Source organism: Artemia sp. Qi Xiang Cuo, chromosome 4 (assembly GCF_049724085.1).
Source record: "Artemia sp. Qi Xiang Cuo chromosome 4, ASM4972408v1, whole genome shotgun sequence".
NCBI classification, from domain to species: Eukaryota; Metazoa; Arthropoda; class Branchiopoda; order Anostraca; family Artemiidae; genus Artemia; species Artemia sp. Qi Xiang Cuo.
In genome coordinates, this window is record NC_142797.1 from 16,565,485 (window position 1) to 16,593,368 (window position 27,884).

Sequence of the window (27,884 nt, forward strand, 5' to 3'; positions counted from 1 at the left end):
AACAATTTTTAATGAAATGGCTATTATAAAAATTTTATCGGATGGGCCTGGGGAAAAAAGGGTGTGTGGGGGTGGCTATTTGCCCTCAGATATCTTTTTACTCTTGTTTATTCAACTAGAACTTTCAATTTCCAATCAAATGAGCCCTCTCTGATGTTTATACGAGCATCCCTTTCATAAGAACCATATACGCCCCCAGGACAACACTTAAAACGCCTATCCCCCGGGCCCTGGGTGGAGTTTTTGTTATCTAATTTTTGAACAATTTCTAAAAAATTGGCTATCTCAAAATTTGTAGAGGATGGGTTTGGGGAAAAAGAGCGCAAGGGGGGCTAGTTGTCCTTAACTCTCTTGACTCTTAAAAAGTAAACTAGAACTTTCAATTTCCAATCAAATGAGCCCTCTATGAAGTTAATACGAGCATCCTTTTCATAAGAACCATACATGCCCTTAGCGGATAACTTAAAACGCCTTCCCCTGGGCCCTGGGGGGTTTTATTGACACCCGATTTTTTCTTATCCGACCTTTGAACTATTTTTAACAAAATGTCTATCTCAAAACTTTCATCCGATGGGTTTGGAAAAAGAAGGGGGGGCTAGCTGCACTCGGATCTCTTTTGACTATTAAAAAGTGAGCTCAAACTTTCAATTTTCAATCAAATGAGCCCTCTCTGAAGTTTATACTAGCATCCCTTTGATAATAACTATATATACCCCAGGGAATAACTTACAACGCCTGCCCCGGGGCCCTGAGGGGTTGTGGCGACACCTGAGTTTTTGTTATCTGACTTTTGAGTAAGTTTAAACTTAATGGCTATCTCAAAATTTTTATTCGATGCATTTGGGGGAAAAGGGGCGTGGGGGGGGCTAGTTGCCCTCCAATCTCTTGTGAATCTAAAAAACTGAACTAGGAGTTTCAATTTCCAATAAATTGATCCCTCTGTGAAGTTCTTACGAGCATCTCTTCAATAAGAGTCACATAATCCCCCAGGTCATAACTTACAGCACCTGGCATCGGGCCCTGGGGGGGGGGGCTGTTTCGACCCCAGAGTTTTTGTTATATGGTCTTTGAAATATTTTTTTTAAAAAAAAGGCTATCTCAAAGTTTTTATCGGATGGGTTTGTGGAAAAAAGGGCGTGGAGGAGGGGGGGGCTAGGTGCCCTTCAATCTTTATTGATTCTCAAAAACTGAGCTAAAGCTTACCAATTCCAATCACAGGAGCACTCCCTTAAGTTTATTCGAAAATCCATTCCATAAGACCCATCTATGCACCCAGGGAAAAACTTAAAACGCCTGCTTTCGGGCCCTGGGGGTTGTGCCCACACTGGAATTTTTGTTGTATGATCTTTGAACTATTTTTAACAAAATATATATCTTAAAATTTTTATTGGATGCATTTGGGAAACAAGGGACGGGGGGGGCCAAGCTGTTTACCCTCCAATATCCTTTGAAGCTTAAAAAGTGAACTAGAGCTTTCAATTTCCAATCAAATGAGCCCTATCTGAAGTTTATACGAGCGTTCCTTCCATAGGAACCATATATGCCCCCAGGGCATAACTTATCACCCTTGCCCTGAAGACTGTGGAGGAGTGTCCTTCTCAAACATATAATTCCCAAAACTTTCGACTACGTTGAACAAAATAGCTATATCAAAATTTTGATTGGATATGTTTGGGGAAATGGTGGGCGTGGAAGAAGTGTTACTGGCCTTCCAATCACTTTTGACTATTAAAAAGGGAACTAGCCATTTAAATTTCCAATCAAATGAGCCCTTTCTGAAGTTTCTACGACAACGCTTTCTATAAAAACCTTATATGCCCCCACGGCATAACTTACAACCCTTGCCTTAAGGGCTATGGGGGGGTGTTATCCTCAAAGACCAAATTTCCTGAATTTTCAACTACGTTGAACAAAAGGGCTATCTCAAAATTTTGATTGGATACAATCAAAATTTTGATTGTATGTGCTTGGGGAAAAGGTGGGCGTGAGAGGGGGGTTAGTTTCCCTCCAGTCACTTTCGACTATTCAAAAGGCCACTAGCCCTTTGAATTTCCAATGGAATGAGTCCTTTTTTAAGTTTCTACGGCAAAGCTTTCTATAAAAACCTTATATGCCCCCAGGGCATAATTTACAACCCTTGCCCTGAGGGTTGTGGGGGAGCGTCCTCCTCAAAAACATAATTTCTATCTGGAAATCAACTACGCTGAACAAAATGGCTATCTCAAAATTTTGATTGGATGTGTTTGGGGAAATGGTGGGCGTGGAAGGGGTGTTAGTTGCCCTCCAATCCCTTTTGACCCTTAAGAATGGCACTGGAACTCTCGATTTCCAATCGAAAGAGCCCCCTTTGAAGTTTCTATGACGACTCCTTCCATATGAAGTGCCTCTGGGGAAAAAAAAAATAAAACATTGGAGCCGTATGACCTTTACTATAGGTAACACTATAGCGTTGCCTCTGAAAGATGTTCTTGTCAAAAATTGCATTTTATTTAATATTATCTTTTGTTACTTATAAAAGATACTAGACAAAGAAATTGACTTTCAAATAAGCCCTTAAATACTTATCTATGTTTCACTGTCCTCTTAGCAGTAAAATAAAAAAAAGAGGCATATCACAAAATGATATGTCTTTTCATACGAAAAAGTGATTTTCCTTGTTGTTCAAACCAGGGAACTGTAAGTATCCTGAATAGGGTTTTCTGCGATAAAGATTCTAAGGGATTTCTTTTTGGTATGATCCGATGCCATTTATTAGGGTTTCAGGCTATTTTAAATTTCTTTTGAAACTAATATTTTACTATTAACACTAATTTAAATAATAGCCACCATACCTATATCAATAAAAACGGCCAGTTTTATCACTTGCAAGTTTTTTGATATGTGTTTTTTTTTTTAGTTTTGGTTTACTATGGGTCGTGGATTGCAGCTACTGCTGCAAACATTATTCTTCTTCTTCTTTTTTCTTCGCCGCTAGTGGGACGCTGCTAAAGATGGAGGAGAAGTAAAAGTCCAGTTTTAATTTTGATCTGACACCATTTTGTGGGGTTTCAGGCTATTTTTTTAAATTCCCTGAAGTATGTTTTCAAACTACTATTTTACTATTAAAACTAATTTAGATAATAGTTACTATCCTTAAACAAGCGAAAAATTGCTATTTTTTCTCACTTGCGAGATTTTTGTTGAAACGCGTTTTTTCAATTTGAGTTACTATGGGTTCGTTTTCGTCTTTTACTGGAAGAGCAGGGTATTGAGGAGGGGGTAACCCCATCATATACAGAGTAATTTCTGTTCGTTTTGAGTTTTAATGCTTCATATTACTTTAATTTGAAAAAAACATGTTTTTTTTAATGTTTTCAATGAGGCTTTTGTTAAGTCTTAAAAAAAATTATTATAAATAAAATTAAGAATTTTAAACATTGCAGTACGATTTTTCAAAGATTTTTTTTCTGGTTCTGCACAAAAGCAAAAAAATATGTTACTCAACACATTTGTGTTTACTAGCATAATTAAAATTAACATAACATATGCTATTGTGTAAGTTAATAACAAGTTTTCGTGTTTGTTAACTACACTTAGTAGAATGTAAAGCTCTTACTATTTTGTAGTGAAAAAAGTGGTTTCTGTTTTAACAACAATATAATTTTATTCTTTAATTACAGAACGAGGATAATTTCAAAGTGCTGTTGTGACAAGGGAGAATTTTCCAGACAACCAAAAACAAGGAAATGTCATTTTAATTGTTGGAGTGTATTAATTAACATGCTTAGAAAAAAAGAACAGAATATCTCTCCTTAACTACCTTCCCAAAAAACTTAAATTGCATCCTAATATTTTAAAGTGTTTTTCCTCATACTCAATTTTTGTTTTTTAGATATCTGTTATGAAATATACCATGATAAACAAACGTATATCAAAATTTGTAAAAATCATAAAGCCTATCCATAAATAAAGACAAAGACTATTTCTAAAGATGTTACGACTAAAGGACTTAACTGACTTAAAATTTCCCACAAAAGAACCAATCAGATGGAACTCAACTTTGCGTTATTTTTGCGTTATTTTGCGTTGTTTTGCATTTATTTTGCGTTTAATTTATATTTTGCGTTAATTTGCGGTATTTTGCGTTATTTTTAATTGCTTATGGCTAGAGGCTAATGTTCATATATGATTTCTCAAGTATTCTTATCATTTAGATCGTAGTCCTTGTTTCTTCTCTTTTTTATTTTATCCGCATTTTTTCCTCCTTCCTGTATTTTGCTCTCATTTCCTTTAGTGCCAATTTACATTTTTGTAGTTGTAGATGTGAAATACCGGGTTTCCGGTTCAGTAGCTAATAAAGTATCTATCTATCTATAGCTAGAGGCACCAATGGTAGGGGAGGGGGGAGATAAGCAATTGTTATCTGTAGATATATTTTGACCCCCCCTGTTTTTAAAAGATCCCGTCAACATTTTTGTAAATTGGCGCAGGGTGGGTTACTTCTTTTTCTAGAAATTGCATTTCTATAAGGACTTATATAATGGGCTACGAAAATATGTCATAGGTATAAACGAATGAAATCAAAGCACAGTTCTTACCCTGTAAGTAAAGGATAGCAGTATCTCTTGCTCTGTTTGATCAAATTAGGCTATAAAGGGGCAAAACTGTTAGGCCTTAGATAAATAAACTTGCAACTTTTTAGAATTCCTGCTACTGATAGGTCTTATGTCACATGCTGCAAACAGATACGCAAGAGGAAAAGGTTTGGGACTCCCTTAAATATAATCCACCCCTAAAATATAATCCTCCACTAAAATATAAAGATTTGCATGCTACTACCAGTAGTATTTCATGTTTTTCACATATGGTTTCTGTTTTTCTTTTATTAAATAAAAAAACAAGTTTTTTTAACTGAAAATAAGGAGTGAAATTAAAACTTAAAACGAACAGAAATTATTCTGTATATGAAAGGGGCAGTACCCTCCTCAATGCCTCGCTTTTTACGCTAACGGCTTCCACCTTTTCTCGAAGACCAGGCAAATTTTTTCAAGGACATAACTTTTTATAGGTAAGACTAAACTTGGTGAAACTTATATATTTTAAATCAGCATAACAATCTAATTCTTCTGGTGTATCTATTTGTATCAAAATTCCGTTTTTTAGAGTTTCTGTTACTATTGAGCCGGGTCGCTCCTTAGTTACAGTCCGTTACCACGAACTGTTTGATTTTATTCCCCCTTCCCTTTCAGTTTTTTTGCTATACTGATGAGACCTAGTACTGTTGTATTGTTCCCATCTAATTTTTTAATTTAAGTAAAGAGTTTTATTTTATTTTTTAGATGTCTTGCTGGCTATCCCATTTTCCTCTAAAAGAAAAATACAGGCAAGAGGGGGTTAGAAAATGAAAGGAATATAAGGATTAATAGAAGAGGGATATAGGGGAATGGAGACGAATTATTAGTTGAAAAGAAAATAAAGGTAAATAAACCGCTCTAGAAAAAAACGTAGCAAAAGATGTCTATTCAACCTGTAATTGTAATGCAAAGGTTTGGCGATAGATAGCAGCACTGAGATTTTCACGTCAGGCGAGATGAGTTAGTAAAATAAGAAAAGTGAGATAGAAAGTAATAAAGAGATCATCAAATATAAAACAAATTGTGTGGAAGTGGAAAACAACATTAGAACTTAAATAATCAGTAATTAATCTACAAAAGAAGGGGGTTGAAACTTCCCAACATTTAACTAATTTTGGATTCAAATCGTACAAAAATAGTAATCCCATTGACGGTTTTTAACGAAAGCTGGGGTGATACCATTAACGGAAAACAGGGAGAGAAAAAATGAATATAAGAAGATAATAAAACAAAGACAAAATAAAATATCCCCCTGGAAATTACTTCACCCTGCGAAAATTACCCCCCCCCCTCGCAGAAATATCCCGCCCCGGAAAATATCCCCCTAAAAATACTCTCCACGGAAAATATCCCTCCCCCACGTGGAAAATCCCTCCGGTAAATACCCCTGCAGAAAATACCCCCTCCATGGAAAATATCCCTCCCCCTGGAAAATACCCCTCACGGCTGGTAGGACTCCAGTCATTCTCGACGTATAAAAAAAACACTAGAACTCTCAATTCCTGATGTAATTAGCACCATCCGAAGTTTCTGAAACTATGGGTGGACGAGGAGATGAGGAAGGGGTAGTCACCCTCCTATATGGAATAAATGGCGATCATTTTAGGGTTTAATGTTACTCTTTACTTTCATAATAACAGTGTAGACCAGAAAAATTCCCATAAATCAAAAGGGATTAAGGATAAATTTCACATTTTGATGGGTTTTTAAGGTCTTTTTGTACCCCCCCCCCTAAAAAAAAGTCCTGGTTACAGCCCTGGGAATTATATATTATCTCTACCTCCACTCTCCCCTCGTCTCTCCCTTAGAACTAATTCTGTACTTATCTTAAGGCTCAATGAGAGCTGGGATGTTTCTGGCATTAAAATTCAACTTTTGAAGTATCTCCCTCCCTCTCTTGCTGCAAAACGATCAGAGAGCCTCGTTGAAGAAGTTTAAGTGCCTTTTTAGGTTTTGTAATTTGTCCATTGCTTCCAGATTATTTGTTTTTGGGAAATATACGCACATTTTTCGGGGGGAAGGTATTGTCTGGGGAAATACTCAGCTGGGAGGAAATTTCTGGGAAGAATTACCCTGAATTCTCCTAAAGAATTCTTTTCCTTTTTCTTTATTCCTCTTTGGATGCACAATTTTACATTTTGCGGGGAGTATTTCCCGAGGGGGTTTCCGTGGGGGGAGTGAAGGGGTGCTTTCCGTGGGGGTTATTTTCCAGGGTGTATTTTCCATGTGGGGCTATTTTACGGGGGTATTTTATGCGGGGGGGGGGGGGGTCGAGGGAGTAAACGCCGGCTTTCCTATACAACCTATAAGAGAGAGATGAAGAGTTTTGTCCCAGATAACAGTTAGTAACACTGACATTTTGATACCACATGAGGCAAATTGGTGAAAATAATGATAATAAGGTAAAAAAAAATAATGAGGTAGCAATTTTACACTCAAATCGTGTTCAAAGTATTCCCACAAAAGGGCTTTGGAAAGTCGGGGGGAATGCTAGAGTATAGGCAATAATAATAAAGAAGGGGCAAAGCGAAAGAAAGACAAATAGCCAGCTACAAAAAAATAGCAGTAAAAAAAGACGATTCGAGAAAAGAAGTCAGTAAAAGATATAAAACCTATAAGAGAGAGGCGAGAAAGTTTTGTGCTAGATAGCGGTTAGTAACACTAGGCTATATTTTCATGTCACGCAGCAAAAATAGTGGTAGTGACGTAAAAAAATATAATGATATTGCAATTTGATACTGAAATCCTGTCAAAAATGGTGCTACCAGTTATCAGGTTTTAAGGAAAGTTAATTTATCTTTCAGACAATATAAGAAATGCATTATGAAAAAAAACGAATATATTTCCCTTAAGGTGAAAATAGGTACGAGTTGTAAAATTCTAGATCAGAGGCTTCTATCGATCTTGAAAAGTACGTAGTTGAGGTAGGTGAGCCCAGAATGAATTTAGAGCTTTCATCATTCCCTGGAAGCGTATTTTGAAGTACTTACATCCGCCTCTTCCCCGTCCAAAGGGAGCTGACCTTTGATGACCTTTTACAATCTTTGTGTTATAAAGATGAAACAATGACAAATAGATTTACTGCTCAAATGAGGCAAAACAAAAGTGTGTATATCAACCCCTTCCCCCTTAAAAGGATGATGACCTTTGGCAACCTTTTACAACCTTGGTGTTATAAAAGCAAAACAATGAGAAATAGAATGCTTAAATGAGGCATAAGGAAAGTGTTTCAAGCCTCATTCCGTTGCTCAATCCTGACTTATAAGGCTTAAAAGATTAGTAAATATATATCTTAAATTTAGGGGGGAAACCTTGATGTGGCTTAGAATCATACTGAGATAATAGGAATTTTATTTTAAAAGACTTGAGCCAATGAAAAAGAGATTGAAAACCCAAGATTAAAATAAAATCTTTTTGTCAAAATTTACATGAATTTAATCTTAATCCCTAGAAATAAGAAAAGGGTAGAGATAGTATCTTGATAGCGCTATCCCGGGATATATTCTAGGCCGTGGTTTCATTCAAGAAAGTTCCATTCACCTAACTCAACTTGTTTCCATGATAGCAACAAGCCTCCAAACTAGGACTAAAACTAGGACTAACTAGAACCGGTCTAAGTTTTCAAAGAACTTAACATGGAAGCAAAAAAAGAACATAATTAGGCCTCGCCTAAGCACTAGGTCTTAGTCAGGCCTTCTCATTTAGTGTCGGGTACAGGGGCGTAATTTGCTATTTTGCAGGGTGGTAACTACCCATCCTAGACCTTGGTTAGCTCCCCCAGATCCCAGTTTGCCCCCACCACCTGAAATTTAGTTTCTTCAAAAGTTTTGTCAAAACTAAGATAAGCCTGCATAATTCAAGAATCCACAGAAACGAGTCTGTTTTCTTTAGTATAAAATAAAAAAAAACAAGTTTTTTCAACTGAAAGTAAGGAGCAATATTGAAACGAACAGAAATTATTACGTATATAAAGGGGGTTGCCCCCTCCTCATTACCTCGCTCTTTCCGCTAAAGTTTTTTAGTACTTTTAAAAAAGCGTCTTATTGTTTCTAATTAAACGGCCTTTGTGTTTCAGGTGTCATTATTAAAGTTATGGGACAACATTCAAAATTTAGCGTAAAGAGCGAGATTTTGAGGAGGGAGCAATCCACCTTATATACGTAATAATTTCTGCTCTTTTTAAGTATTAATGTTGCTCCTTATTTTCAGTTGAAAAAACTTGTTTTTTCAATTTAATTTCTGATCATTTTTTTAATAATGCTAGGAAATCTGGCCCCACCTCCACAGAGAAACCCCCTCTCCACGGAAATATCTTCCAGACAACTTAATCCTGGTGATAATTTACCCCAGACAATTACTCTTTACCACTCTGTGCGTGAAATTGAGACGGGAAAGAGAAAGCAAGACATATAAATATAGTTTTGTACAGGAATTCTGGAAAATTCCACAGTGTATATTTTCCCTTGACAAGTTCAATCCCTGGAAACTTCCCTCCCCATTGAAAATTCCCCCGTGGAAAAGCCCCCAGCAGAAAATTTGCCCCCCCCCACCCAAAAATGTATGCCTACATCCGAATCACAAATACTATTGGCAAACAATGAGCAAATTTTATAACTTGAAGACCTGTCCCATGGGGCCGTGGGGCGAATAGTTATACTCAATGACATAGTTATTGGGCCTTTTGGGAAAAAGGGGCGGGGGAACGGGCCTAGTTGCCCTCCAATTTTTTGGGTCACTTAAAAAGACCACTATAACTTTTAATTTTCGTTCGAATGAGCTCTTTTCCGATATTCTATGACCACTGGGTCGACACGATCACCCCTGAGGGGAAAAAAACAAAAAAAGCAAACAAATAAACAAACATCCGTGATCTTTCTTATGGCAAAAAATAAAAAATTCCACATTTCTGCAGATATGAGATTAAAACCTATTCAGTAGGGTTCTGATACTCTGAATCCGATGGTATGATTTTCATTGAGATCACTTGGCTTTTAGGGGCTTTTCCCCCTTTTTCTGAAAATCGGGAAAATTTTCTCAGGCGCTTAACCTATTATGGGTAAGACTAAACTTAATGAAGTATACGTATTTTAAATCAGCATAAAAAGCTGGTTCTTCTGATATACCTATTTGTATCAAAATTCCGTTTTTTAGAGTTTCGATCACTATTGAACTGTTTGAAATTTGCCTTTATAAAGGTACTTTAAAGTAGTTTTTAAGTACTATATAATAGCTTTATGGTATCAAATGGTCCATTTTTGAGTTTTTACTGTCATTTCCACTTGATTTGGAAAATTAGCTCCAACTTTGCCCCCCCCCCCCGGATTTTGAAAAAATTACGTCACTAATTGGGTACCATATGTCAGCTTTATGTAATGGCAGAATTTATTTTTGGTTTTGGGGAAGGCATATTACCTAAAGAAAGTTTCAAGTATGTTCATACTGCCCCCCCCCCAGCTGGGCCGTATTTTTGTTATATTCATGCTGCGCCACTTCATAGGAGTTAGACTTTAAAGCTTATGATCAGCAAAACCTGTTAATTCCAGATATCTGAAATCGACTTTTTTCTCTCTCTCTTACCCCTACCCAAGTAATACCCACAGATTATAACCCCCTGAAACCTGACCACTATAACCACTCCCAACGATAATGGTATTTCAGCTGTTCTGTTTTTTCATACCTCTTTTGTTTTTGTTTGTATTCTCCTAATCTTGGGACTTGAAAAGCATGAAAAGATACAGGTTTTTGAAAAGTATAATTGAGACTAAAAAAAACACAAGCTAACTCACTTATTTAAAAACAATAATCATACAGAGAAAAGGTTTAAATAAGTATAATGCTGCAACGATGAAAGTAGAAAACCTATATTTCACCTTTCATATTTATTTCATACGTAACCCATGTATTTGTTGAGGGTAAAGAGCAATTAGTTCGAAGTGTCCTCCCTCCTTCCTCCTGATATAAAATTTTTGTGACTTTCCCAATAATTCCCCATATTTTGATCAATTCTGTCACGTGACTTTAATCTACGCTACGTATTTTATAGCGACATCTTTTAGTTTGGTTTTAAAAATGCAATTTATTATTTTTCCGGTATCTATGATTATATTTATAAATAAAATTACAGTTTATCTTAAAATGTAAGGGCCTAATACTAGGCATGCACGTAAGATGGCCAAATGGTGGCCCCTTCCCGATGGAGGCTCAAAGTTTTCACAATTATTCTAACGACGCGTTAAACCTTCTCTTTATCTCTTTACCTATATTTTTTTTTTTATTTGAGTCGTCTTCCCTCTCGGAATAAAATTTCCAGTCTGTGTTTGCAAAGCCCAAGACATAAAAATTTCCGAAAATAGCTTTTTTTAGAAAATAGTGTTTGCAAATAAAAAAAAAAAAAATAGAAAATAGCAAAGGCCAGTCATAGTGTCACATTTTCATTTTAAACATTTTGCTTTATTCGCACATGTATATTTACATTTTCGTGGTTTTAGGAATACTATCTTAAAATTCCAAGTTTCTTGCTTAATTGGTTAAGGTTCCTGAACAGAAACAAGACAGACACCTGAATTTTGGTCATTGCCAATATTGCCTTATCCAAAACAGCAAGGAGGACCCGTAAATTTAAGTTGTAGTTACAAAATAAGTTAGAAGAAAAAGAAATATACGGCCTTCGATTCCCTATTGGATCTTCTTCCCAAATATGACAATCATTGTCGTTGCTATTACAACCCACCCCATCCAGAGTGACTGAGGGTATTAAGTTGGCCTTTCAGAGAATGATGAGGGGGATGATCAATTGACCAAAAAGGCAGTATTTGCAACATGTACGCTGGTTGCCATTAAGACTACTACTGTTACTACTTAAAACTCACTGCAGCACCAAGCCACCTGAGGTTAACAAAGCTACGCAAGCTCCTCCTCCATCCCGATCTATCCAAACCCTCACTCTTGACACTCTCCCAAGAAGTTTTCATTTCCATTAAATCTTTCCTTACGACATCCTCCCATCCTATTCGGGGACGACCACGCTTTTCGTTCGGCCCTAGACGGATGGCCAACAAGGACAATCTTTGGCAATCCGTCATCCTTCATCCGAAGAACTTGTCCAAGCCATCTCAACCTTTCTCTTATTATAAAACAGTTCGCGGTAAAGAACTGTAAGTAAGGAGCGATGCGGTTCAATACAAAACGAAACTCTAAGAAACAGGGTCTTGATAACATTGGAGACCCAAAATGAATCAAATTTTGATGTTTATTCAAAATATATAAAATTAATCAAGTTTAAAGTTACCCATCAAAAACTACGACCCCGCGAGAATTTGCCCAATTTTTGAAAAAAAGGATGAAAGCAACCCAAAACATCAAGTGATCTCCGTGGAAATCATTTCATTAGATTCAGCGTATCAGAGAACCCTACTGAAGAAGTTTTAAGCTCCTAGATACAAAAATGTGGACATTTTTTGCCAACAGAAACATCGCATGTTTATCTGTTTGTTTTCCTAAGGGTGATCGTATCGAACCAGCAGCCCTAGAAGATCGGGAGATAAATCAACTGGTCGCAAATCAAAAGTTCTAGTGCCCTTTGTCAGTGACCAAAGATATTGGAGGGCACCTAGCCCCCTCACATTGCCTCTTTTTCTCCAAAGTCGTTCGATCAAAATTTTTAGATAGGGATTTTGTTCAGCATAGTCGAAAAATCTAGTAAATATATCATATATCTTTTAGGATGATTCAACCCCCTATAACCCCCATGAAAAGGGCTGCAAACTATGAACTTATTTACATGCCCATTATTCACATACAGCATTGGTTTTTGGGACGTATACAGATATTTTTCAAAAGGGAGGATATTTCTGGTGGGAGGGGGGTACGTGGGAGCATCTTGCCATGAAGGAATTTTTCGTGGGGGAAGGGAATTTTCCATGCAGGAGGAGCCGGATTTCCCAGCATTATTTAAAAACGATCAGAATTAAATTTAAAAGAAACAAGCTCTTTCAGCTGAAATTAAGGAGCAACTTTACAAGTTAAAATGAACAGAAACTATTACGTATATCAAGTTGGCTGCTTCCTCCTCAATACTTCGCTCTTTACGCTAAATTTTTTTTTTTTAATTTAAAAAAAAGTTTATTATTCCAATTAAACAGCCCTTGCTTCTCAGGAGTAATTTTTAAATATTTGGAACAAAAAGTCAAACTTTAGCGTAAAGAGTGAGGTATTGAGGAGGGACTAACCTTTCTCATATACACAATAATTTCTCTTCATTCTATGTTTTAATGTAGCTCCTTACTTTCACTTGAAGAAACTTTTTTTTTTTTAATAGCGCTAGAAAGGATTGAACCGCACTTTTTGGACATATTATTATTTGAGATACCGTCACTCAGTCAGCCCCCCCCCCCTCCATGCCTTCTAAAAACTAGAACGTAAATTGCACTTTACTGAAAACAAAATACATTTTAAGTGTTTCCTCTTTTTTTACTTTAATATATCCAAAACCATTAGGACTTTCAGGAATGAATATCAGCATATATATATTAAACTGTCAATACAAATTCATTTTTTTCAGTAATCTCAGTAATAAAGACTATCAGGAATGAATATCAGCATATATATATTAAACTGTCAGTATAAATTATTTTTTTTTTCAGTAATCTTGGTTATGATGGCGTTTTTTCAATATTATTAGAAAAGAAACATTTAGCTCGAAATAAGGATTTGTTTTCAGTAAATGAAAATTATGTTCCGGCCCTTAGAAGGCATGAGGGGCGTCAGCGTTACTCATCTTAGTTTCTGCTCGTTTTTAGTTTGACTATATTATTTATTTTAATTTCTGTTCGTTTTTTGTTTCATTTATTGATGGTTATAGGTGGAAGTCTTATGCTTGGAAAATTATTTGACTTTATTTCTGCTTATTTTTTATTTAATACAGCTCTTCACTTTCTTTGAAAGGCTTCTACTGTGGATTTTTTTTTTAATTAGTTTTAAAAGAAGCGAAAAAATCAGCAAAGTTTAGGTCTATACCAAGCTTAAGGCTATATAGCTTAGGGCTATACCAAGTATCATAGGAAAGCCAGCACTATATTTATAGCAATGCTATAGCAAGCACTATAGCAAGCACAAGTGGAGCAGCGGTAATTAGCATATTCAGGGAAAGCAAAGAATACGAATGTGAATAGCACATTTATTCTCTTCTGTGTTGTTTTCCAACAGTTCGTGGTAACGAATTGTAAGTAAGGAGCGACCCGGCTCAATGGTAACCGAAACTCTAGAAAACAGGATTTTGGTACCAATAGATACATCAAAAGAATAAGATTTTAATGCTGATTTCAAATATATAAGTATCATCAATTTTAGTCCTACCCATTTAAAGTTATGTGCCTGAGAAAATTTGGCTGATTTTTAAAAAAAGGGGAAAAGACTCCCTAAAAGATATAGAACCTTAATGAAAATAGCACCATCATGTTCAGCGTATCAGAAAACCCTGCTGTAGATGTTTCAAGCACCTATCTACAAAAATGTAGAATTTTGCATTTTTTGCCAGAAGAAAGATCACGTATGCAGTGCCCTTTTTAAGTGACCAAAAAAATGGAGGGCAACTTGGCCCCCTCCCACTCTCATTTTTTCCCAAAGTCACCCGATCAGAATTTTGAGATAGCCATTTTGTTCAGCATGGTTAAAAATATGATAACTATGTCTTTTAGGATGACTTAATCCCCCGAAGTCCTCGGGGAGAGGGCTGAAAGTTATGAACTTTACCCAATGTTAACATATAGTATTGGTTATTGGGAAATATACCTACGTTTTCAGGGGGGATTTTTTCTGGTAGTGGGGGGGTCGGGGGCTATGTGGGAGGATCTTTCCATGAACGAAGTATTCATAGGGGAAGGGACATTGCTATGGAGGGGACGCCGGATTTCCCAGCATTATTTAAAAAAAGATCAGAAATCAAATTAAAAAACAAGTTTTTCAACTGAAAGTAAGCAGCAACATCAAAATTTAAAACGAACAAAAAATTTTACGTATATGATTGGGTTCACCCCCTAGTCAATATCTCGCTCTTAAAGCCAAAGATATTTTAGTACTTTCATAAGAGCTATTTATTCTAATTAACGGCCTTTGTGATTAAGCGGTCATTTTTAAAGAATTGGAACAAAATTCGAACTTTAGCTTAAAGAGCAAGGTACTGACTAGGGGGCGAACCTCCTAATATACGTATTAAAAATATATGAATATAGAAGTTCGTTACGTAAGTTAATTCGTAAGTTACGTATAAAAACGTTCGTAAATAAAACTAAACAAGTGTTGAGAAAGCCATTTAACCAAATAAAAGTAAAATTAATATACAAATTTTGTTTTAATTATTCATGCACGGTGAGCCAAAATCAAAACCTGCATTAATTCAAACAACGTTCAAAAATTAAATGAAAAAAAACAAGTTATGTATTATTTCGTTATTTCGTATATGAAAGGGGCTGTCCCCTCCTCAACGTCTCGCTCTTTACGCTAAAGTTTGACTTTCTCACAACTCCATTTTTTTTAAACAATAAAAAAACTTTAGCGTTAAGAGCGAGGCGTTGAGGAGGGGACAGCCCCTTTCATATACGAAATAATTTCTGTTCGTTTTAGTACTTTCAACTGAAAGTTTTAACTTCGTTCCTTACTTTCAGTTAAAAAAACTTGTTTTTTTTATTTAATTGTTTTAAAGGCTGGGCACACATAGCTGATTTCGGGAACTGATTTCCAAATCAGCGCCGATTTTAAAAGAAATCGGCGTCGATTTGAGCTTAAAAAGTTTTCTAGTTTTCGGCACCGATTTAAAAAATCAGCGCCGGTTTTCATCATGACCATCACAAAAAAATAGGGACAGAAATAAATAGTCAGCCAGAGATGTCTGCGGTGAAAGACCCCGCTACTGAGCTGAGAACTAAACTGAGAACTAAGCTGAGATCAATCATGCAACTATTAATAAACTCTAGTTGACTATTTGTGCCCATGATCTTTTGTTTTGAAAATCTCGCGCAATAAATTTCTTCTTTCAACAAATTTTTCTTACCGCTATCGTTTGTCCACTGATGCTGAAATCGGTTCCTGAAATCAGCTCGGTAAATTTACCGAGGGCCATTGTAAGTGTTAGCTTTTTCGTCTTACAGATAAACCAAAATTCTTTTGGTTTATCTGTAAGGTATGATGCCAAACATGACACATTAGAAAAACAAAAAAAGAAACACACCTGGTCCAGTTCCATCATAAACAAAGTCTTTTATAAAGATGGCGTCGTCGCTAACTGCATACACAGTGCCCGCTATACTGTGAGCAAATGTTTGAAAATTCCCAATGAATGTGCCATAATACTCTCCTTGACATAGGAAAACACCTAAAATAATACAAAATTTGAAAAATACAATTTAAAAAATTATCTGGGGCTAGAAAATTTAAGAAAGTTTAATCCAACATTTTTTATTGCTGGTTTAGCAACTTAAACAATTATGCTTTTGTGTCGTTAGTCTGGATAACTGTTTTTCTTCCTAAATGAAACGATCGAGCGTTTTTGATTAGTTAAATTAATTGAATTTTGCAAACTGAATGATAATAGCTCATTAGAACTATAAAATGGTGTTGAACGGAACTAACAGATTAATTTCTACATCGAAAACATTAAATTCTGCTACTAGTGAGAATTTATAACCGCACCAAGTCACCTGAGTCAGACCTAGATATTTGTGTGTTTATCACTTTCTTTCTTTTTAATGCCCTTTGTCCAGCAGGCTTTGTTGCTACTTTATTGATATATATATATAGTTAAACCATTGTTCTAAATTACATATAAATACTACATTTTAACTCTTTATTTTGGTAACAACTTCTTTCTTCAACTGATCAAACGGCTTTCGGATGTGATTTCAGTAAAGCATAAGTTCAACCTTAACTTAAATAACAGAGAATAAGAAAATGGCAGCACCATTGATGTTTTAACCGTGAAAATTGACTCTTGACATATATTAACTTTATATTAATTTTATTTATGACTCATTTTAATTTATTGACCTTGAAGCGGCACATCTTTAATATTTTTGTGTTGCTATTTGTCTTTGTTTTTGATCCTTGTCATGCGTCTTCTTTTTTTTTAGTCATGATATGCTATTGTTAGCTCCAGCTAGTGTAGTTAATAAACATATTCTATTCTAAATTAATTTATTGCTGTATAAATTTGCAGAGCCACTTTTTACTCGAATTTGAAATAAACCTTTTGTATTTAATTTTTTCTTGTTTTCAATACATAAGATAAGTAAATGTTGGAAGATGCCACTTCTCAGTCCCTCAGCCCTCAGATGCCACTGCCTCAGTCCCGAGCTCTTTAAAAATAAGTTTCACTTTTTTTTGGCACCTTTCCAAAACAGGACGCTTTCCCCCTTTTCAAAATAACCAATGATATGCAACATTAGAATAAGAGAACTTTACATATTTGGAGTTACACTACTCATGGAAATACATGACTAGTAAAAAGGGAAATTTTAAAAATAGAATTAGAAAGCAATAAGACCATAAAAAAAACACTTTTTATGCTGATTCCAAATATATTAAGTCTGTTATTTTATATCTACCCAACAAAAGTTATTGCAATAAAAATTGTGTAATTTTTGAAAAATCGGGGATATGCCAAAGAATGAATTGCGCTCAAATTCAACATATACGAACTCTAAAAAGTTTAGTTCGAGATGTACAAATTTAAATTATTGTTTTTTTTACAAGGACGATGGTTACGGGTGCTTTTTTTTTGGGGGGGGGGGGGTAGATGATGAGTAGATTAGTATTCAGTGGTTTTTATGCTTATAGTATTTCTCTCAATAGCAATTACAATACTATTGTCAATTCTATAATCAGAAAAAAATTTGCTATACATTTGCTACATTTTTTATGGGGCTAAGAGATCCTTAGCATTTCAAGCAGTAATTATTACGAATAATTGGATTTACCAATACTTTCATATTGTAGAGCAGTATCCATTTTCCCCTGAGTATATTTTGAAATAAAACAGTAAACTAAATATATTACAAATCAATTTACTGGTCATTTTTAAGCTAAAACCAGGTATTTGACAGAAAAGAACATTGACCCACAAAAAAAGAGAAAAGGAATTGACTCAGCAGAAAACTTAGTGACACAAATTGTATAAATTTTACAACGTCTAAATCATTGTCATGCAATTAATACTCTTACATCAAGTTGGGTTGTCACTAATAATTGTTTTTGTTATTTTTCTTCTTATTTAACATGCACACTTTAAATATTAACTTTCTTCCGTTCACAATATCGTCAACATTTATGTAAATATTGTGATTGAATTTTACTTTTTAATCATTTGTTTTCTTCAAGAGGTTCACTCTTCAAGAGGTTCTTTCTTCAAGAGGTTCACTCTTATTAATATTGAGAGTCAAACTGTAAGAAGCATAGAATTGAAAACAAAATCCTTTTCAGTCTACTAAAATTATAGCAGTGAAAGAAAAGAGGGCACATCAGCCATGCAAAAATGTTATTTTCCTTGTTGTTCGAGCTAGGGGACTGTAAGTCTCCTGTATAAGGTTTTTGGCCATGGTTTTTGGCCATGCCAATTCCAAAAGTACACTTTTTGTTTCGATCTGACGCCATTTTGGATGGCTTCGAAATTCCCATAAATTTGTGTCCGAAATAACTTTTTACAATTACAATCACAAAACTAATCGAGATAATAATTACCATTCGTGAATCAACTACAAATGGCAATTTTTCTCTCTAGGCATTTTTTATTATAGCGAGTTTTTTTTTATTCTAGTTACTATGGCCCGTGGTTTGTTCTTTACTAGGTTGCAGCTGCCACTGCAATCATGATAAAAAAAAAAGTACGAATACCAACATTACTAGTAAAGACGGACAATCTTGAGAAATGTCAGCTTTGACCTGTAATCAAAACGGCAAGAACATGGAGTCTTCTAGAAAATGGATACCACAGCTTAGTTTTAAATTACTAAGAATATCATTCTGTAAGGAGCATTTCAATGGGGACCCAGATTGTTGAAATAATATCATCGAAGCCCGGTCGGCTCATAATAAAAATTTTCTTGATAATCCTTTTGCCTGAATTAAATAAAAAAAACAAGTTTTGTCAACTGAAAATAAAGATCAACATTAAAACTTAAAACGAACAAAAATTATTACGCATACAAGGGGGTTGCTCATTCTCAACACCTCGCTCTTTACGCTAAAGTTGTTTAGTACTTTTCAGAAAAAGCTTCTTATTGTTCCGACTAAACGAACATAGTGTTTCAGGAGTCGTTCTTAAGGAATTGGGACAAAATTCAAACTTTAGCGTAAAAAGCGAGGTGGTAAGAAGGAGCAATCCCCCTCATATATGTAATAATTTCTGCTTGTTTAAAGTTTTAATGTTGCTCCTTACTTTCAGTTAAAAAAACTTTTTTTATTTTATTTATGATCTTTTTTTAAATAATGCCTGGAAATCTGGGTACACTTCCACGGAAAAATCTCTCCTCCCCGCGAATTTATTCTCTAGACAGTTCAATCCTGGTAAAAATATATTCCGGACAATTACCATTAACATGTCCACCCGTAAAATTGAATCGGCAAAGAGAAAGCAAGACATAAGAAGAAATTTCGTATAGGAAATCTAGTAAATTCCCCCAGTGTAAAATTTTCCTTGAAAAATTCAGTCGTGGACACTTCCCACCCCATGGTCAATTATCCCCATAAAAAGCCCCACCAGCAAAAAATCCCCTCTCACCCGAAAAATGTGTGCATACTTCCCAATAACAAATACTATACTTAGAAAAGGGCAAATTTTGTAGCTTAAAGACCTTTCCCCATGGGCTGTGGGGGGTCGAGATATCTCCAAAGGTATAGTTATTCGGCCCTTCAGCTATGCTGAGCAAAATAGCTATATGTAGCTATAAATAGGGTTCAGCAGAATTTGAGAAAAAACGGCCGGGGTAGGGGGTCTAGTTGCCCTCCAAATTTTTGATCACTTAAAAAAGGTACTAGAACTTTAAATTTCCTTTCGAATGAGCCCTCTCTCGATATTCTAGGACGACGGGGTCGATACAATAACTCCTGAAAAAAAACAAATAGACAAGCATTCGTGATGTTTATTCTGGGAAAAATACAAAATTCCACATTTTTGCAGATAGGAGCTTGAAACCTCTACAATAGATTTTTTCTTATACGCTGAATCTGACGGTGTGATTATCATTAACATTATATGACTTTCCCTTTTTTCGAAAATCAGGCAAAATTTTATCAGGCTCATAACTTTTGATGGGTAGGACTAAACTTAATGACACTTATGTATTTGAAATCAATAGAAAAAGCCAATTCTTCTGATATATCTATTGGTGTCAAAATTCTGTTTTTTAAATTATCGGTTACTATTGAACCAGGTCGCTCCTTACTTACAGTTCGATGCCACGAACTGTTTGATACACTATGCTCACGTTTGTCGAAAAAAAAACAAACAGTTATCTCGCAGTTTCAATGGTTGAACAGCTGTCTAGTTTCCATATCAAAGCCATATCAGCCTTAGAAGCCATATCAAAGTTTTGTTTTTACCAAATTTATGGAACAGATTTAAACACTTAAGACTTTAAAAACTGGAATTAAACAAAGGCAGCGTCCTTTGGAGGAAAAAAGAGTAAAGGTAGGTACTCTAAAATACCTTCCTAGGAGATCATTCAGGCTTTGATGGGTAGGACTAAACTTAATGACACTTATGTATTTGAAATCAATAGGAAACAGTTATCTCGCAATTTCAATGGTTGAACAGCTGTCTAGTTTCCATATCAAAGCCATATCAGCCATAGAAGCCATATCAAAGTTTTATTTTTACCAAATTTACGGAACAAATTTAAACATTTAAGACTTTAAAAGCTGGAATTAAACAAAGGCAGTGTCCTTTGGAGGAAAAAAAGAGTAAAGGCAGGTGCTCTAAAATACCTTCCTAGGAGATCCTTAAGGCTTTGGATACATTTCTGGAAGTTTAATTCACGTAACCGAAGACTTTTCAAAACCGACAAAAGTCCGTAATCTAGAAGTTTAATGAAATATGTACAAGAAAAAAAATACAAAGTAACAAAATTATAAATTTAGTGTTTATTCTAGAGCCTTCTCTAAGTATTAGAAGGGGGAAGAATTCAAGTACAACAGGAGCAATTATTATATTAAGCAATTCGTAGTAGTGAACTGTAAGTAAGGCACGACTCCGCCCAATAGTAACCGAAACTATAAAAATTGAATTTTTATAATCATGAAAAAAATTCGCTTTTTATGCCGATTCCAAATATGTAAGTTTATTAAGTTTAGTGTTACTCGTCAAAAGCAACGAGCCTGAGAAAATTTGCCTGATTTTCAAAAAAGGGTGGGGGAATCTCCAAATAATCTAGTGTTCTTAATGAAATTCACACCATCAGATTCAGATTATCAGTGAACCCCACTGCAAAAATTTCAAGCTCCTATCTACAAAAATGTGGAATTTTGTACTTTTTTTTACAGAAGAAAGATCATGGATGTGTGTGTGTTTTTTTTTTGTTTTTTTTTTTTCTTTTTGGTTTCCCAGAGTTGGTATTATATAACCAATGGTTTATAAGGTCGGATAAGGGCCTCATTCAAACGAAAATTAAAAGCTATGAGTCTCGTTTTAAGTGACCAAAAAGATTGGAGGGCAACTAACCCGCTACTACGCTCTTTTTTGCCCAAAGAAATTCATTAAAAATTTTGAGATAGCCATTTGATTCAGCATAGTTGAAAAATCCAGCAACTATTCCGTTGGGGATAACCTGACCCTTAAAACCCCTTTGTAAAGGGCTTTAAGGTATGCAACTTGCCCATAATTCACATATAGTAGGCCTACTTGTTATTGGGAAACATATAGAAATGTTTTTGGTGTAATTTTCTGCGGGGAGGGGATTTTAGCCGTTTGATTCAGCATAGTTGAAAGGTTCAATAAATATACCTTTGGGGATGACATGACGCCCAAAGCCCCTGTGAAAGGCTGTAAGTTACGCAATTCGCTGATTATTCACATATAATATTTGTTATTGAGAAACACACAGAAGCTTTTTTGGAGTAATTGTCTGCGGGGAGGAGATTTTTCAACGGGGAGAATTTTCCATGGGAAGAAAAGTTTTCGGGGGGAAATTTTCCTGGGTAAACTATACACGGGGGAAGGGGTATTTCCTGGCATGATTAGAAAAACGGTCAGAAATAAAAAATTTTCGAAGCGATCAGAGATTAAATAAAAAAAGAAGCTTTTTTTAACTTAAAGTAAGGAGAAATATTAAACTTAAAATGAATAGAAATTATATCGAACCGGAGGGGGGCAGGACCGTATCCAGGATTTTTTCGGGGGGGCAGGGATGAAAAAAAAAAACACTTTAGAAAACGCATCAAAAACTTGATTATTCATTTTGTAACGCTTTTACGAGTCGGACAGACATTTCGTAGGGGGTGGGGGGTCAAACCCCCTAACCCCCTGGACACGACCTTGTGAGGGGGCTTTACTTTCCTTAACTTTCGTTCTTCATGCTAAAGTTTGACTTTTTGTTACAATTCTTTAAGAAAGACAGCTCAAACACCAGGCTTTTGAATTTGAATGAAAATTAATTTTAGCTTGCAAATTAATCAACTCTGAAAATTTTACCCACCCCAAACCCTGCTCCTGAACTAAAAAACATACTTACCCCCGAAAAGAATAAACAATCCAAAAAGCAGCATCATTTTTCACAAATGCTTCAAACTTAATATCCGATTGTAAATAAGTGTCTTGCAGAATAATTATTAGAGCCGGTACTCACGTAATGTTTAGCGTAACTGCTTCTAGCAAGTAACCTTCAAATTTGAAAAAAAGTTGATTAAACTTCCAACAAACGAAACACTTTTAATTCTTCTGGCGGTAACAATCTGGCGGTAACAAATCTTTGGTTGCACGCCCTGCCCTACTTGTAATGTCCTCAACACTGCTACTTGGAGTATCTGTTGTAATAACAACCTCTGAATAGGAGTTATTCAAAAGTTACTAAATCCACTTTTAGAGTAAGCAGTCATTCATGAGTGGTGTTAAATAAATTATAAAACGCATGTAGATTTGAAAAAAAGTAGATATATTCAAGTAATCTAGAAGAAATATCGTGAGCTCAAGGACAGTTTAAGATGAGTCAATTCAAAAAAGAAATACGTAATAATTTTCTAATAAGGTATGCTTAACAAATCTTCAACGTTAATCGCTGCTCTAAGGTCTGTAATTATAATTAAATAATAATTACTGACAAATGCTGCTGAGTGTAGCATTACAGACCCTATTATTGGTGTATATATTTAAATACTGTTGAAAAATATCACAAGTTGTCTGCGTTTATGATTCCAATTCTGATTGCTGACTTCGATCTATACGTTTCTTAACGTATATACGACTTACGTATATACATATATACGTATTACACGACTTCTAATTTTAAAGCCAGTGATGATTATGTAACCTCTTTCTTAAAAATGATGTAATGTTTGAACTGAATTAACTTTTGCACTGAGACTTATTTCTCCGTCACTTTCATCAAGTTTGGTTTCGGTAAACAATTTTGTAAACAGACTTAAGAACTTCTTGATTTTGTGGATTTTAATTGCATTGTCAAGTAAAATAGCACCATATCTTTAATATAGTAATTTAACACCATACCTTTAAGCTAGTTTTATATAGCCTAATAGTTTTTCAATACGAACATAATTTATTTGTTAAATAGGCATTGTCTTTTATGTAAAATATTGCTAACAATTAAGAATTGGTGTTTGGGAACTGTTGCAAATGTCCTTCTGAAGTATTTAGAATTGAATCTGGTATTTAAAGACTTGGGTTTTTCTAATAGTTTTAATGAATGAGTTCACTTTTATAGCACAATATAGTCCATTTTGTTGTGACCTTAGTTCCTCAATTGACGCTATGCAACAATGAATCTTATAAAGCTACTTTCCCTTTTTATTCACGTTCGTTGGATTGTAAAGCACGTATTGTGGATAGTTGAATTCAATCAGACAAAAGGAAATGATCACTGTGTTCCTTGGTCCACTTTTCGAAAAACTGAAGAAATCATTTTTGTATGACGACCTTTTACAAATTGCGCAAGCTCATTTTTCAACCAATGGAAACTTTTTTCTGATAATGGAATGGCCAATAGGAACAATATGAACTTGTTGGAAATCACAGGGCAGTTCATCTTCAAGATGTAAGTTTTGTAATAGATATCCTAGGTAAGCAAATCTCGTTGATTGAGATTTTTTCTTACAAGCAAATATTATTTTTTTTAGTCTTTTGTGAAAAAGTAATTATGGAATTAAAGCCATGCAAAAGTATAACATACTATATAATCTGCATTTGCAATGATTCTGAGTCAAATGCTGTAAATAGGGTTATTGGCCCTGGTGAGGTGCGTCAATTGTGGAGAGGGGGGGTAATTGCCCTCATAAATTTTGAAAAGTATATTTAAATTTTATTATTTTAATCGAAAAAACAACAAAATTTTCTCCCACTCTGAATTTTCAAGAGTATATTTTGCCCCTCCCATGCCTTCATGATTTAAAGTCCTTGGCTCCGGTGTGTCCCATCAGGGCCACCAACTAATTTCTTTAAACGGAGATCTAACATAAATGTAAACTTTGATGAATCTAAATAAACATTAGCACCACAGCCTACTGAGCATTTTTACGGGCCTTACGTTTGATGGAAATTATGTTGCAGAAAAGCTATAGCCTTGGGGTTAGCTAACTGATATTTTCATAAATTATGTTCTTTTTCTAAGGCTGTACTCCTACTGAGGGGTTAAAATTAAAATACAAATATATGATTCCAAGATATTTATATTATTATGGGTGCCTTTAGAAATTTTACAAGGGGGCAATCACACAAACGTTTTCATGGGAGAGGAAAGTACTAAAAAAAAAGACTCGAAATACAAAACTGATTAAACGTTATAATATCATCAAACCATACATAGAACTTGAAAAAAAAAATAAATTCAAAATCACAATTCAAAAGCTCATATCCAGCAGTGGCAAAATTTACTACTACAGTAATCAGGTGATTTTTTTTATCGGTTGCATTTTTTTTATGCAATATTTGGCTTATTTGTCGATCCATTTTTTGTGTTTTTTGTTCTGTTTTTTGTCTTATACTTTTTCTTCAGTGTTTCTTTTTGTTGTTTTTTTTGATTCGTCATCACTTTTTGTTAAAATTATTTAAAAAATACTTTCCGAAAAATAAGTTTTTTAAACAAAAGTAAAGGCCATATTAAACTTAAGATCAGAAGAAATAGAAAACTACAATAACTCAAATTCGAAACAATCAGAAATCACTATTGAAGAATAAATAAAACTCAAAACGAACAGAAATTATACAAACAATCATAGCAAAAAAATAGGTACTACTGTAAACGAGTAAATAAATTTTAAAACGAGTGCAGCTTAATTTGACGGGTTTTCAATAAATTCATTCATTCATTATAGATAAGATGTATTTCAGACAAAAAAAATAACAAAAAACATTCAATAATACAATCTAAAAACGCCACAAAGGCTCCGTGGCCTGTAAGGAGGAGGATCATGGAACAAAACTCTTAACTTTAAACTAATAAAAACATAATAGAACCATCAGTTTGTCTGAGAATTGCAATTATATCTTCGATTATTACATTTTTAAACAGTTTCGGTCTTTGACATGCCTCCTTGTGGACGTCTTTCTTTTTTTACTCTTTTGTCCTTTTATATGGCTAGGTGACATTTAAAAACTCCTGAATGTAAGGGCTTTGGGCCGTGTCTTTTTGAAATCTCGAAACTTTTCCCATTGTTAACCTAACCTAACAGACTCTATATATTAAATATTTAATTAAAATATACCTGTATAGTAGTTTATCTCACTGAGAATAAGCTAATTATCTCCGAATGCAGACATAGAAACCGATTTTACTCAGATCAAGACTTGAGTGTGGTCGGGATAACTAACAAGTACCTATTTTTCTATTTTCATTTTAACTGATTTGTCAATGAAAAACGAAAAATCGTAATAATAGAAGAGGAAATATCATCGTTACCGTATTTTTTTTTCATCTATAAAGTCTACCCATTGTTGTCTTATGACTCATTTAGAATATATCTATTTTGGGGGCACTTAACCCCCTCCCCTCCCCCATCACCACCAAAAAAGGTTTAGACAAAGTTTATGTTATATACCTTGTCCTTCCGCATGGAATCGGAAAATTAATGTTAAAATTATTGAACCTCAAAATTGCAAAACAGTGGATTATGGGCAGGTTAAGGTCAATGCTCTGTTTTTCCTGTATGTTCAACTTCTCATAACACTTAAACTAGATCTTTTCTTTTTAAATATCTCAAAATAGATGCCATCACTCTCTTTGTATTACACAGGTACGATGTTTTCGGGAAGGAGTCAGAACATCGACAAGTCAGGACCACTACCGTCAGGACATCGACAAAATCCATCATAACATCGGCGAAAAATCCGTCAGAACATCGACACGTCAGGACATTGACAGTCATAACATCGACACGTCAGCACATCAACAGTCATAATCGCTACCCGTCAGAACGTCGAAAGTCATAACATCGACACGTCATAACACCATTTTTTTTTTCATAACGAAAACCCGTCAGAACCACTAACCGTCAGAACGTCGACAGTCATAACATCGATACGTCATAACATCTAAGATTTTTTCTTAACATCTAAAATTTTAAAACCTTACTTTTTTGGGGTTTAGGGGGGGGGACATTCTTCTTTAACCCAGTGGCAAACTATGAGCACTTGTTTCAATTAATAGCTTTATTTCCTTTTTATTTAAACCCACCTTAAGACTCATAACATCACCCCAAATCTCCTTCGACTGACAATAGAGACACAGAGAAGCTAAAAGTGAATGCTGGACCTGCCATACCTATATTTCTTGGTCCTGAACTCCTTTCAACTAATTCAATTACTTGGTCTCTCATACCCTCAAGCCCTAAACCATCCTCTCACAAACGACTTAAAACACTTCTTAAACTCTTTCGCATACTGACCAATGATCTACGTACCTCTTTTACCGATCTCCTAATTTTCCTGCCTTCGGTCGGGAGTTGAATGCGTAGTTGGAGTCAAATCATCTGACACCTACCGTGTTTTCTCCAACATTTCTCCAGGTAGCCATTTAGAGCTACGTCGACTCTGGCTGAGCTTGCAGAGTCACAGCATTGACCCCCCTTCCAAACCAATAAAAAAGCAACATCAGGACTCAAATTTTTGTTGTTAGGATTTCAAGTCTAGCGTGCTAACAGTAGAAGTGACCCTATAACTCCGACGCCCACACCAAATATGGGCATAGAGTCATTAGGGAGAACACGTTGTTAATGGGGTCAATGACCTCTTTTTCCAAGATCAATTTATTTGTTGTTGCAGTTATAAGTGCACGCTCTCAGCGAATGTCGAGGTTGATTTATTTGTTGTTGTTGTTGTTTTTGGCACGCTCTCAGCGAATGTTATGAGTTTCCCGGAAACAGTTAGATCACGTGTTTCCTTCTAAGCCAATCAGAGGCCTTTGTTTACATAGTAGCGGCGGAGGGAATATAAAGAATGGAATTTTACTATAGTTTTATTAGTCTGTGAATAGAATTCGCTAAGTTTTTAGTTAGCAGAGTAATAACATGAGTGACCAAATTGAGTTAGAAATATCCTTTTATTGCAACAGTTCTATTTGTAAAGGACATTTTCATGATTTTGAGTATTCACCTGAACCTACTGATTGTTTAGATAGCTTAGAGGGAGAGACAGATGAGAAGAATCTGGAGGAAACGAGAAGAAAAATTATATGTGACATGGAGAGAAATTTATATCGATTGCAAGTAAGCTCAGATAAAAGAAGGATTGATATGATAGAAAAGGAGGATCAATAGAAGAGACTGGTAAAAGAAGGCTTTCTCTATAGTGTAAAAGACAGCAGTGAAAACCCAAGGAAAAATGTGTATAGTGCAAGATATAACTCGGATTATTATGATGATTATGCTCCAAGAGAAGAGAAAAAGTGGCCCTTTAAGAGACAACATAAAAGGTCATTCTACGAAAAGGATTTTAAACAACGGAAACCATGATGGAAGTGTTCTCATATACCATTTTACGATAAATCCCATTTTTGATATGCTTGAAAAGTTTTATACCATAATCATACAATAAATTTGTTTCTGCTATTTTATTTTCTCATA

At 35.0% G+C, this 27,884-nt stretch overlaps 1 protein-coding gene across 2 annotated transcripts in view; it reads right to left on the minus strand.

Annotated features, from left to right (window-relative positions):
- The window catches only part of LOC148952821 (protein Skeletor, isoforms B/C-like), a 258,085-nt gene extending 234,393 nt beyond the window's left edge, over positions 1 to 23,692 (minus strand). For both annotated transcript variants that reach the window (XM_089088109.1, XM_089088110.1), the window contains exons 1-2: positions 22,328 to 23,692; positions 15,838 to 15,981 (exon numbers count right to left, since the gene is read on the minus strand). In XM_089088109.1, coding sequence (XP_088944235.1) covers positions 15,838 to 15,981; positions 22,328 to 22,364 — 181 coding nt within the window. In that variant the 5' untranslated portion in view covers positions 22,365 to 23,692. The remainder of the gene's footprint in view (positions 1 to 15,837; positions 15,982 to 22,327) is intronic.
- Positions 23,693 to 27,884: the final 4,192 nt, after the last annotated feature.